General features: G+C 37.8%; 1 protein-coding gene across 1 annotated transcript in view; it reads right to left on the reverse strand.

Annotated features, from left to right (window-relative positions):
* Positions 1-702: 702 nt before the first annotated feature.
* RFX1 (regulatory factor X1) overlaps positions 703-13,560 on the reverse strand; it is a 60,855-nt gene continuing 47,997 nt past the window's right edge. The window contains exons 19-22 of the mRNA XM_083357138.1: positions 12,682-12,890; positions 12,408-12,561; positions 11,781-11,826; positions 703-5,257 (exon numbers count right to left, since the gene is read on the reverse strand). Coding sequence (XP_083213264.1) covers positions 5,091-5,257; positions 11,781-11,826; positions 12,408-12,561; positions 12,682-12,890 — 576 coding nt within the window. The 3' untranslated portion in view covers positions 703-5,090. The remainder of the gene's footprint in view (positions 5,258-11,780; positions 11,827-12,407; positions 12,562-12,681; positions 12,891-13,560) is intronic.

Below are 13,560 nucleotides of genomic sequence, written 5' to 3' on the forward strand. Positions count from 1 at the left end.
TTTACAGCCCCCTCTAAGCAGCCCCCAACAAATTACTATAGTAATTTCAGGCCCTAAGAAGTTTAATATAAGTGTGTTTCACCTTACAGTTATTATGAATAGCAGCCTTTTTATATAACTCCAATAGAAACATACTTGCCTGAAAGCCTCTGATTTTAAAAAATGCAAAAGCTATACAACAATTGAGAAATAGCAAAAGGGAGCCAAATGGCATCTCGATTGTCTCAGAAAAAAATCCTTTAAGGTTATGCTCATTCTGTTTGAAGTAGCTATGTAAAACATCAATTGTATTCATCCTATTTAAGTAGCTCTGCTGGGATGGGGCACCAGGAGATGAATTTTTGAACATGACTTCAGAAGTGAAATGGATTTATTCCTTCTTGCTTTTTGTTGCCTCTCTAAATTGTATGAAGGGTGGAATATAGCTCTGACCCTCTTTATATGTTAACATTTTAGATCTGCAGTTCCCAAACTGTAGCATGGCACTACAGCAAACTCCCAGGACAGCATAAGATCCTTAATAAATGGAACTGTTAGGGAACTTGCTACAGCAGCCAGAGCACTGTGCACCAGGAAAGTTTGGGAACATCCAAAGGTTCATCCATGTCATAGAACCTATGTTGGGATTGCCAAGCAGATTCCAATTTTGCACACGAGGGCTTAAATGTGAACTCATTTTTGCAACAGTAAGCAAGCAGCATCCTAGGCAAAGAACACGGCTGAATTTATTTCTTAAGAAAGAACTACAAAAGGTAGAAAACAGCTGTTGCACTCTAGACTACACACACACACACACATCATCTGACCACAGGCACTGCCCATCTCATGGACCCAGGACACCTACAAAGCTCTTCAGACTCCACTTGAAGTCTATAGAACAGCTAAGGCTGCTGCTGTTGCCGCCACACAAAAGATTGACACAAAATATATATTTTATACAATATGTAGATTTTGCAATAAACATCTATATCACAGGTTTAAAACACTGGAAAAATTGAACAAATAAGGCCATGATGGTTGAAAAACCCAAAAATATCAAGTAATTTATCTTCACCAATCTCACAATATTTAGGTGGTTTATAGAACAAGAATTAGTTATTACATAGAAAAGCACAGATATTTTTTGTTTAAAACTAAGAATATCTAATATTCAGTTACAAACCAGGAAAGTGATTACTTCCATCAGAGTAGCAAGTAATCAGATCTGTTTGCTTAGTTACTAGCACAGAGAAGGAACGGGACTGGTTTGTGTGGGCTATTAAATAGACTGGGCAAGTATTTCTGACTTGGCTTTGCTAGCAACTGTTCCTAGCTGCTCTGCAGCAAAATTTGCTTAGTGAATGGAGAGAATCCTCGTTCAGAGGGAAAGGATTTTGTTTTGTAAGGCAGCAACTGAATACAAAGGTAAGCTTATTCATGTTGTTGGTCTTGTGTGAGTGGTGGTTCCAGCATTATGCAGTTCATAGAGGGAATAGCTAGCTCACAGAAGCAAGATTTTTTTTGCAAACAACTAGATTCATTTTCTTTACCAGAATTGGGACTGTCATAAAGCTAAATGTCAATCTGCATACATTATAGAGAGCAAGGATTAAGGAAATGTTGGAACAGAGGAATATTTCTCAAAACCTGATTAATGCTTGTCCTTGTAGATATTGGTTATACGTTGGAGCACAAAACATACTATTTCACTGATGGATATACTCATACATCCAACAAACCAAGGTATGCACACGTCCAGAAAAACGGATTTGAAATTTTAGGTTTGCCACAGGAAACACATACTGTAGAAACCATGGATATTACACGCTGCTTTGCTACAAATGATAGTTCAGCCAGATAGGGGAATTAAGGTGCTTCTCAGAGAGACTGGGTTCTTATGCTTGGGGGTATTTATTGGCTCTGGCACCTCTAGTAAAGGCAGGGGAAGGGAGAACTTTTCTATCTCACTTCCGTCTTACAAATATCTAGGCTGTAATTCAAAACTAAGAGGTCCTTTTGTGCAAAAAATTTCCTTGAAGGCAGCATTTTGCTTCGGGATCGAAGCAAAAAGGTCCAAACTTGTGTCTTGCCTCTATTTGCTCCCTTTCAAGATTGTGCCGCTTTACGACTTGGGCTACTATTTTAAGGACAGCTTTGCGCTTTGTTAGACTTACATACTTAAGAGGGACTACAAGGTAAATAAGTTTATATTCAGTGCCTGAAACACATTTGACTTGCTGTAGCAAAAGAAGTTGGACAGAAAATAACTTCATGAGTGGAATCCAAAAGTATCTCATCCTGGTGTTCTAATGTCACGTGCAGCTAAGGAAGCGGCATTTGTTTCATTGGAGCTTATCCTGGACTGGAAGCAGTTGGAGCAGCTGCTTGCCTATTTAACTGAAGATGGAAATAAAGACACTTAAAAAATGGGTTTCTTTCATTATGACTTCCACTGTGAAGAGGTGTCCTAAGGAGGAACAGCAACTAGAGGCCTTTTGCATGCAGCACATCATCTTCATAGGCTTATTTTCTTGCTCAAGGAATTTAGATTAAGTCAGGCTGACAGCTAATTTCTGGTTTATCAGACTGAGTGTTTTTACATGGAGACTTGGCCTAAATGTGTAGCATGTAGCCATGGGCTAAAACCTAAGAAGGTATTGTTTTTACCCACTTACTCCTGACCACCGGTAGCATTTAAAAGCCTACAGATTTTTCTTTTGACAGTCATAGCTAAAAGACTTCTGCAAGGGAATATTACAGTAGTATCATCAATTTGGATTCAAGGATCAGTGGCTATTAGTTCTTAAATAAGTTCTCTAGAAAGCACACAATCACCAAATTATTTTCCCAGAGATGCATATACTTAATTTACATAATTTTTAAGATTTAGTCCAAAAGTGAAGAGTGGCACTGTAGTAATTTTGCCCAGCTGCAAAATAAAATAGCATTTGCTGCTAATAGAACCCAAGTCTTCATGCTTAATTCTAAATAGCTGTAAAGTCAAAACAGTTTTGGTTGGTAAACTATGAATCCAGTTGACTTATAATGACCATTTGAGTTACCCCCTCACAAATAGGAAGGAAATCTGCATTGCTGATCCTTGCTTATGGTTTTGTATTCCTATTTCTCAGCAGGTTGGCAATGATTCTGCATATCATTTCGACCAGTGTAGTTTCTGTTGCATTCTCTGTTCTAGTTATTCTGCAATAAGGTAATAGTGGGCTAACAGAAGTTTAGGTTGAGATGAGTAAGCACCCTGTTCCATAGTTGTGTAGATTGCAGCAGTTCCTATACCCACTTACTAGCTTATTCCTGTGTAGCAGGCAATCTTTGGACTACAAGCACTTGAAAAAAAATTAACCCCTTCCAATCACCAGCACTGTAATGGCCTTAAGAAGGCAACAATTGGGTGAATATTTCTAAACACTCTTTCTTGGTCAATAGAAGGGCAGCCCCAGCATCTGCCAAGGCTAAGTGTATTTTTAGTGCCACTAGCTTTACAAAGTAAGGCTTGAAAAATAAAAGGTATTAGCAAAATAGGCTGAGTTAGTTATGTTTGATGTGCTAGCAGAGTTCAAAAATGGCTTACTTAGGCTGGCTTCATGCTAATAGCATAGGATTTCCTGACATGTCTCAGGTAATACCAGAATCTGGCTAAAAGTTGCAAGTGTATCACAATAATCAGGAGAACCACCAAAAGTCTGAAAGCTGCATACAAAAACTGTATTCAGGGATGATAATAACGCATATGAATGGAACACTACTCCTGCTTGCCACCTTGCTCCCCAAAAGTAGGGAAAAGTAGAAACAGAAAGATCTTGCAGCAGAACTTCAAGTGTACATTAAGCATCTATAAATTTAGAAATATTTAATATGAGGCTGTTTTTTTAATATAACAGTGGGCTTGGGATGAATTGTCCAAGAGAAATTAGCACTGGACAATCTAAGCAGCTGAAGAATTAGAATGAGCTCTATTAGAAAATCTAGAGTGACAGACACAATTTCAAGATGTATCAGTTGAAACCATGATGCTGAAATCTCCTTTTTTCCTCTTAAAAGAAAATGGAACTGTAGCTAAAATCTTGCTGGATCAGAAAGACAGGTATAGCAGATGGCACTTGTCCTAGTAATGATCATTATGTATACATCTATGGCAAACCAAATTTGGATACAATTACAGCTGCACAAAGTGCACACTGTCCTATTCCAAATAACATTGCACCATTGAATAGCTGAAAGCCCAGATGCATATACTGCACTGAGAAAATCCTCTTATAAATTCAGCCACTGCCACAGAAAGCTTCAAGAAGTCAATGCTGATTATTACACAGAAACTTTCACTCAAGCTGGAATAATTCTTGCAAATTCCTGCCCTATACCCAAGCATTGACCATCACTCTCCAAGCTTCTGGAAATCCAAACTCTTGTGTCCAGCAGCCTTGAGTAGTATAAGACAGATGCTCAGCATCAAGGAACAGGCAGACACAAGGAGTTTCCCACAATATAATGACATTCAACCTGATCCAACTAGTGGACGGGATGACTCACCAAGAATCAGTTTCAATGGGTCAACTAACTCAGGTGTGCCACAGACTCTGCATATCATACTTCTGCCAAGAGGCAGAAAAGGCTAGGCCCTTGGTAAACCTGGGCCAATTTTATAATCCAAAAGCATGGGTTTTATGCATTCCCAGCAGCATAATCTGGGACCATGCTTGGTCAAGCACATAAATTCCCTTCAAAAATCAGCCAAGGGTGAAGGGGTCATGGTTTAAGCCAGTTTCAGACTACCTATGGTAATCAAGGAGGCAGTCAAAAAAACGAAACTGACCCAATCAGTGAAACCATGTTCAGCCCACTAACCAAGCACTCCCCCACCCCCACCAGTGCTACCAGGTATTAGCCAGGCTTTTAGGGGGAGTGTTGCTGGGATCTTACTTGGTTTATATTGGGTACAGGTAGGCCAGGGAAGGGGATGAAATGAAAGCGCATTGCATACCACTCGGAGACAGGGAACAGCACATCTTTATCGCAGGGCAGCACAACGCAGTGCAAGATGCACCCTGACTTCCTGCTGGCCACTTAGTAGTCAGTCCCTCCTTTATTTCTCTTTAACTGGAGGGCAGTGCTTGCACAAAGATGCCCCGTGAATCTGTCCGTGCCAGTTTCGAGGGTGGCTCCATAGGCTCCGCTGTTAGGCTGCTGGATTCATTGGAGCTAAGAGACAATTCTTGTGGCATCTCCTCATCGCTCTCCTCCTCCTCTTCCTCCTCTTCATCTAATTCAAAGGAAAAAGCAGTTACATCAGTTGGAAGCACAAAGCCAAGTTAGGCCCTGAGCACTGAAGCTTTATTTTCTTAGAGGTTGTCCATTACCAAGCAATCACCTTAAGTGTTTCTTCAGTGGCTCATTCCGGTAGAGGGAAACCCCTGAATATGTCATACCAGGGGTAAAATTGCCCATTCCATGATCACTACATTTTCGAATCAGAAAGCAAAAAGTACTAAGACTTTTCTCAAAATTAAGGGCCAGTCAACATTTTGACCTGCTGACTACTCAACAATCTCTTTGCCACAGAAAGGGCTAAGAGAGTAAACTCCTGTATTATACTGAAGTTTTATTTTGGATTTTTTTGTTCCTGCTCCCCTCTCTTGCATTATATTACAATAATAATACAGCATTTAATGTTTACAAAACTTTCATGCAAAATTTTGCAAATTAATCAAAGCACAGCAAATCACAAAAATGCATTTCACTAATACAATATCTTTAGTAAAAACAATCTACAGTAATGTGTCTAGATTTCTTACTAATTCATAAAAATATAAACAGTGAAATATGAATGGATGTTAATTTTAACATTTATTTTCTAGTTTTTATTAAAGGATTTGTTACTTTAGCTTAAGATTCTTCTGCCTATCATAATTCTCTGATTTTTTTAATAATTATGCTACTTTAACAGATATATTAATTCACTTGAAGTAATTCCCCATTTTATAATATTCATAAATTATTTTTTTTAAAAAAATTCCATTTATATCCCGCCCTTTTCTGAAGACTCAGGGCGGCTTACAAGCTTAGCAGTAGCCTTCATTCTATGTATATGCCTGCTTGTTAGGGCTTTCACACACACCCCAAGCGGCATTATTACAAAGTCAGCTTAATTGCCCCCAACAATCTGGGTCCTCATTTTACCTACCTCGGAAGGATGGAAGGCTGAGTCAACCTTGAGCCTGGTGGGATGCGAACCTGCACTAATTGCAGGCAGCCGGTGTTACTTAAGGAGGCATTAGCCCACTGCTCCACCAAGGCTCAATAAATTAAACATCAGGTGGCAAAATATTTGGGTTAGGGTAAAGGTTTTTTAAAATAACATTCTTAATATTTAGCAAACAGCATGTTGTCTGGGTTCATGTATTTAAAAAACAATAAGTAACAATTAATTTCTATATTATCATAATCAATATGTTAGTTAATAGCTCAGAAGTCTTCTTCCTAATAGTATGTATTCAATGTTACACAGTACATATCATGTTCCTTTCTCTCTAACTCATTTTTCTAGCCATTAATAAAAATTATCACATTTTCTAAAGTATACTGAGTCTTCTTTCTCTTTTATCTTTAACGTCAATCTGTCCATTTCTGCACAGACTAAAATTTTCTTAATTAGTTCTTCTTCCATTGATAAAGTTTCCTTTTTCCAATATTGGGCAAATACGATTCTTACTGCAGTTAATACATGTAGAATTAAATACATACAGTCTTTCTCATAATTTCCTCCTATTATGCCTAACAGAAACAGTTCTGACTTAAAATCTATGTTTTTTAATCATTTTCTCCAACCAAATATGTATTTTTGACCAAAATCTTTTACCTTTACTGCATGACCACCAGATATCGTAATAAGTACCTGGTTTTTGTTTACATTTCCAACACTTGTTTGATGTATTATTAAACATTTTCGCTAATCTCATCGGTATTAAATGCCATCTGTAAAATATTTTATATGTTTTCTTTATAAGCCACCACTTTTTTTAATTTGGTGTTTCTTTCCCATAAACTTTGCCAGTTTTCTAATTCTATATTATGTCCAAAGTTCTTTGCCGATATTATCATTGTTTCTTTTACTTGTTCCTCTTCCATCTTTAAGCTTAACAAATATTTGTAGAGTTTCTTAATCAATTTTTCATCTGTTTTTAACAGTATCTGGTCAAATTCTATAAAATCCCGTTGTTTTAGCAACTTTTTCATATCTCGTTTGAATTTGCAGGTATGGCCACCATGATAAATCAATACCTTATTCTTATAAATCTTGTCCATCTTTCAGTTTCCATTGTCCAAAATATCTTTATAGGTCACAACTTTCTTGGGTAAGGGAATGCTTCCATTGTTGAAAGCCATCCAGGTATTTTAATCTAGATTTTCGCTTTTATTTTCTCCCATTCTAAAAGAAGAGCATTTCTTATAAAGTGGTTTTGAAAGTATCTATGTATTTTATTCTTCCCATACCACAGAAAGGCATGCCATCCAAGTTGTAGGTTATGCCCCTCTAGGTATAATAGTCTTTTATCTCTAAGCATTATCCACTCTTTTAGCCATGTTAGCATAGTTGCTTGGTAGTATAGCGTCCAATCCGGTAGTCCAAATCCTCCACTTTCTTTCGCTTCTTATAACATTTGCAGTCTAATTCTGTCTTGCCAGATAAATTTCAGTACTGTTGTATTTAGTTCATCAAAAAAGGTTTTTTCCAGTCTTAAAGCTATTGTTTAAAATAAAAAGAGTATTTTTGGTAAGATATTCATTTTCATTGTTGCTATTCTCCCCAGCACTGAGAGTTGTACATTTTTCCACTTTTCCAGATCCAATTTTATTTGTTTTAACAATCTTCCACAGTTGTCTTCTTTTATTGTTGCAGGTCTTGCTGTTAAATAAATTCCCAAGTATTTAACTTTTTTGACTATTTGAAGGTTTGTTTTTTATAAATTGTTTTAATTACATTTATAAAGTATTTTCCAAAGTCCATTTCCTCTAACTGCTGGAACATAAATTGCCATTTTACATTGTTGAACGCTTTCTGTGCATCTAGAAATATTAGAGCCATCTGTTTCCCTGGATGAATTTCATAGTACTCTAAAACATCTATGATCATTCTTAAGTTATTTTTATCTGTCTTTTAGATAGAAAAGACATTTTGGTCTGTATGTATAAATTTGGTCAGAAATTTCTTTAGTCTTTCTGCTATTATTGAGGTGAAAATTTTATAATCTACATTTAATAACGATATTGGTCTGTATTTTTTATTTGTGTCAACTCAGAATCTTCTTTGGATATTAAAGTGATGTTAGCTTCAGTCCACGTATTCGGTATTTTAGCCTCAAAAATATTTCATTACACAGTTCTTTCAGTATTGGGCTTAGTATATCTTGTAATGATTTGTAGAGGTCTGCAGGTAATCCATCTGGGCCCGGGGTCTTGTCATTTTTTTGCCTTTTTATAGCCTCTGTAATCTCCATCACTGATATTCTTCCATTTAATATGTTTTGAATATTCTCTGGAATTTTTTGGTAAGTCTGCTTTTTTAAGGTACTGCTGTGTTTTTTTTCTTTGAAATTTCCTCTGTGCTCTAAAGTATCTTGTAAAGGTCTTTAATAATTTTTTTAATTGTGTCATTTTGAAACTGTAATTCACCTTTTGGATTTTGCAACTTATTTATCAGTTTTTTCACTTTTTCTTTTTTCAGTCTATATGCTAACTATCTCCCTGGCTTATTGGCATTTTCAAAAAAGTTCTGTTTGGCCCTTTTAATCTGTTGAGTCATTATTTCCGCCTCTTCTAGGTTTAGTTTATGTTTTATTAGCTCCATTTGCTTTTTAAATATTTTCTTTTGTGGGTCTGTGTGTAGCTCTAATTCTAATTTTCTAAATTCTTCCTTCAACTTTTAACTCTTGTTTTCTTTATTCTTTTTAGCAGTGTAGGTGATAGCCAGCCCTCTGAAATATGCTTTAGCTGTGTCCCACACATTTGGAAGCTACGTCTCTTCTTTCTTATTTATTTTGAAAAAAAAGTCCATTTCCTTTGTCACTAGTTGTATAAATTATTTTTCTTTCAGTATGGATTTGTTCAAGGACCATCTTATTTTTTTCTTGGCTCCTCTCCAAGTCAAATTTACTGGATTATGATCTGCCCAAATATTAGTTTCTATCTCTATTTCTTGTACATTGTGCTAAGTTCCGAGGATGTCCATGTCATATCAATTTTAGACCATGATTTATGTCTATTTGAATAAAATATACATTGCAGTTTTTTGGATTTTTTAGGTGTCAAAGTATTCTTGATATCACAATTAAAACCTGTAATGCCACTGCTGTTTTATTACAAGCTACCATTTATTATTCTGAGTATCCTAGAGTAAATCTGAATCTCTGGCTATAACAATCATATATAGTTTGTTGAATGCTGCCCAATAACAATCCCTTTCCCTCCAAAACTGAATTCAAGTAGATTTTTAATAAAAACAAAACTGAAAACATGTCATTCAAAGTCTTCTTAAAAGAGTGGTCTTTGCCATGCATATGAAACAGAGCCAAGCATAGTACAGCTTCTTCTTGGAGGCCTCGTGAGAAACGAAAAAGGCTGTATTTCCTAGCTCCACCCAAAATGAATAAAAAAGTCTTGGAGGAAGTAAGTAGGTTTGCATGGAAGGAGGCATTTCCCCAACAGCTTTGGAGCAGATAGCCTGCGTATGTCACAGAGATCCAGAACTAAAAAAATGGAATTTATTCTGTTTATTCTATTGTTCCTGGTTCACCACCATCCCTTAAAAAGGCTGAATGGTAACATCACTTGGGTATTACGAGCTTGAAGAAGTAAGCCTCAGAGGTGCTCTTGCTCTATGAGTTTTGTTGGTGTATGATGCTCCTCATTTTATATTTTTTAATGCTTAGACAATATTCCTAGTCACACACAGCTAAGCTTTTCCCCTGTTCTCCAGAAAAACATAAACAAGGATAATTTGTGGAAGAATGGCAATATAAATCCAACTTCCAGAAGTTCAGGGGCAGTTTTACATTACAGGTAGTCCTTGACTTACAACTATTCATTGAGTGACCATTTGAAATTACAAAGGATCTGAAAAAGTGACTTATGACCAGTTTTCAGACTTACAACTGTTACAACATCCCCAGGGTGACTTGATCAAATTTAAGTGCTTGGTAACTGTCATGTCTTTATGACTCTATGACTCTGTGTAAACTTAGGCTCTAAGCAAACAGACCATTGTCAGAGGCTCATGTTTGTTTTCAAGGCAAGTGACCAGGAGAAAGATTAACTGAAGCAGAAATCTTTGGGAATTGTTTCTAAAGATATAGGAAACCATATTTTAAGCCCTGGATGATAATAATTTGTATTATCCTTTTACATTTGCTTTTTTAAAAAAAATTGTACATAATTGTTTTGCTTTTATTCACTAGACTGAGTAACAGGGATTAGCACTCAGGAGAACCAATGAATCTTTCACTCCAGAAGGGGAGCGGGGTTGCAAATCCCCCAAATGTTTTACTTTTATACATGCACACACACAGGAATAAAAATTGTTTACAGTTTCTCAAAATTTTGATGCCCTTACTGAAGATTGTTAACATCTCACTAGTTCTTATATGGGAAAGCCAACACTTGGCAAGATGTTTATGTGATTTATTTATTCCCCCAAATCCTAGCAGACAGTAGGCAGCTTACAGAATTTAAATATAAAATGGTACAAAGTCAGTGTCAAAATCAAGTAGATTATTACATCATTAATCTAATTTCCAATCTAGAGATTTATAATTCATCCCAAGGGCTTTCTGGTAGAGCCATTATTTCACCTGCTTCCAAAAAAACCATGAGGACTGGGGACATCAGTGGACAAGATACTACAGAGAGTGTTGCAGGGCCTGGGGCCCGGGCTTTCAGCAGTCTCAGCCAGCTGCACTGCCCCCAAGCCTTGACTTCTGCCCCAGTGTTGCCACTGCCACTGAGAAATGTCACCCCAAGCAGGAACCATGTCAGGGAGATCCCTCAGATTGCAAGCCTGCTTTTTCCAGTAGATCGCAACCCTATCAAGAGTCAAAGATAGCACAATCCTGGAATCAAATTCCTGAGCCAGCATGACTGAGCTTGGAAACTCCCTTGCCCCTCAGTATGGCTGGCTCAGGAATTCTGGGAGTTGAAGTCCACAAGTCATAAAAGAGCCAAGGTTGCCTACATCTGAGCTAGATCGTGGTCTCTCTCTAATTTCACTTTCTGTGCTGAGTTTAAAACCATGATATCTCCCAGATATGCAGATAACCCTTAATTTCATCCTATGAGCTAGACCTGTACATGGACAGCAGGAGGACTCCTTCAGCATTGTAAAGCCTTCCAGGAAATGAGGTATGAGGTAAATGCAGACAATTCCCCCCCACCAAAAGTAGGTTGCACTGAAGTCTAGTATGTTTTGCATGCTACCCAAGCAGCATTCCCAAATTTAGATGATGGCTGACATGGGTTCTAGCTATCATTACATAAAACTCCATGAATGCGATAAACTTTCTTCCTTTTTCAGTCCTGGTGTCACCTTAGACAACCAACTTGTACTGGAGCAGAATCTGTTTCAGGCATAGCTGCAAACATAACTAAATATGCCCCCTGTAACTTTTTTCCATACAAATGGAATGAACAATATTGACTCCTATTTGTAAAGGAGGGAGTAATAATTCCAAACAATCTAACATTAAGTAAACAATTAACCTCTTAAAACAAGTCCTTAAAGTGCTGGACAGTACCTTTATCAGGGTCCAAAGGGTTCAAGGAACTTGCCAGATTTGCAAACTTAAAAGGAAACAAAAAACATGGATAAACAATGATGTTCTCTACAACGAGACAAGTTTGTGTAAGGGAGAGATGTAGGAACACATAGAGCTGCATAGCCATACATAATGCTTATTTTTTTTTATCCAGAATGTAGTCAAATGGTTTTAGCTTGATAACTTGCTGTTCCTGAATGTCCAGCACAGGAAATTCCATTGGCTATAAAGCATGAGTAATTATATATGGTTTTCCATCTATAACTCTATTTTGGGTTTAGGAAAAAGCACAATGGAGACCCAGCCTGAGTTAACCTGGCATCCTATTAATCAAACCACTTGAAATACAGAACTACTACAAAAAATACTTTCAGAACAGAAGAACTGATGCTCCTGATTATATGGAGTTTTGGTCTATATCAACTATACATCAAATTTACAAGGCATCTGAGTATATATAAAAACATCATATAATCAAAAATAGGGGAAAGTGTTGAAAACATTTCTTTCATTAGGATACCCCTGCCAAGTGGATGATAATCAGAATTTGCAGAACCCTCTTTCTGCCAGCAATTCATTCTTATGTTCAATAGCCACAAGACCTACCTCTCCCATGACAGCTATAGGAGTCACACCCTTGGCCTGAGCCACACGATGTTCTATCAGGTAGTACATATATTCATCATAGAGGAGGCGGATGAGATGAAAAGAGCCAAAACTGGCTGCGCTTCGCAGGGTCAAGTCTCGAATCACCATGGAGCTAGAAAGAGAAGTAGCCCAGTGCTGCACATATCATTGAGGAAGCACACAGTTAATCATGTCACTTACAGCTTGGGCACCAAAGAGCACGTCTAACATCCACTTCTTGCCTTCCACTTACCTATAGAAGGACCACTTGAGGAGAAAATGTTTGGCAGCTTTGGGAAAGCTGGGGCTGCCATGGTAGGGTTTTAGGACTTGGCTGACTACACCGTCCAGCCATACTGCCCACTGTTCCAGAGAGTTCTGCTGCTGCAGAGTCATTTTGAAGTCTTGTTCGAGCCGCTGTACCACACGATCCTCACACCGGCACACCCACGAGGCCTGCTCCTTTGGAAGAGCAAGGAGAAAATTTTTCAATGCAACTGATACACATACACAATCTGTCTCTGCGGATAAATCATTGACCAATCTGAAGTGGCTTAAAAATTTAAAACATTGTGGAAACAGAGCAGGCAAATAATCTGGTACTGAGAGGCCAACAATACATCATGAGCTATTATAAAATATGTTTTCTCCATTTAAAAGATGAACCACGAAAAAGATCCAACGGCTCACTAACTCTAGATTTTCTAAAACAGGGCTTTTCAACCTTTTCACCCATTGTACCATTTTTAAGATATGGTAACATCCGAGTACCACCAGTTGCCTAGCAAGGTGTCAAAAAAGGAAACAAGTGATGAAGTACAGGTAGTCCTCGACTTACAACAGTTCGCTTGGTGACTGTTCGAAGTTACAATGGCACTGAAAAAAGTGCCCCCCAAGCCACAGCCGAGCAAGACACCTGCCTGGCCGCCCGGTGGCGCCCTTCCTCCTGTCCGAGGTTTTCATTGTTGTGAGCATTTCTGTTGAGGATTGGCAGCAGGGGTGGGGTGGGGGGCATTTGGTTTTTATTCCCCCCCCCATCTGCTGGGTGGTTACAGCAGGTTTTGGTCAGTTCACATGACCCTGGGACACTGTGACCGTCATAAATATGAATCAGTTGCCAAGCATCTGAATG

This window comes from Vipera ursinii (assembly GCF_947247035.1).
Source record: "Vipera ursinii genome assembly, chromosome: 2".
NCBI lineage: Eukaryota > Metazoa > Chordata > Lepidosauria > Squamata > Viperidae > Vipera > Vipera ursinii.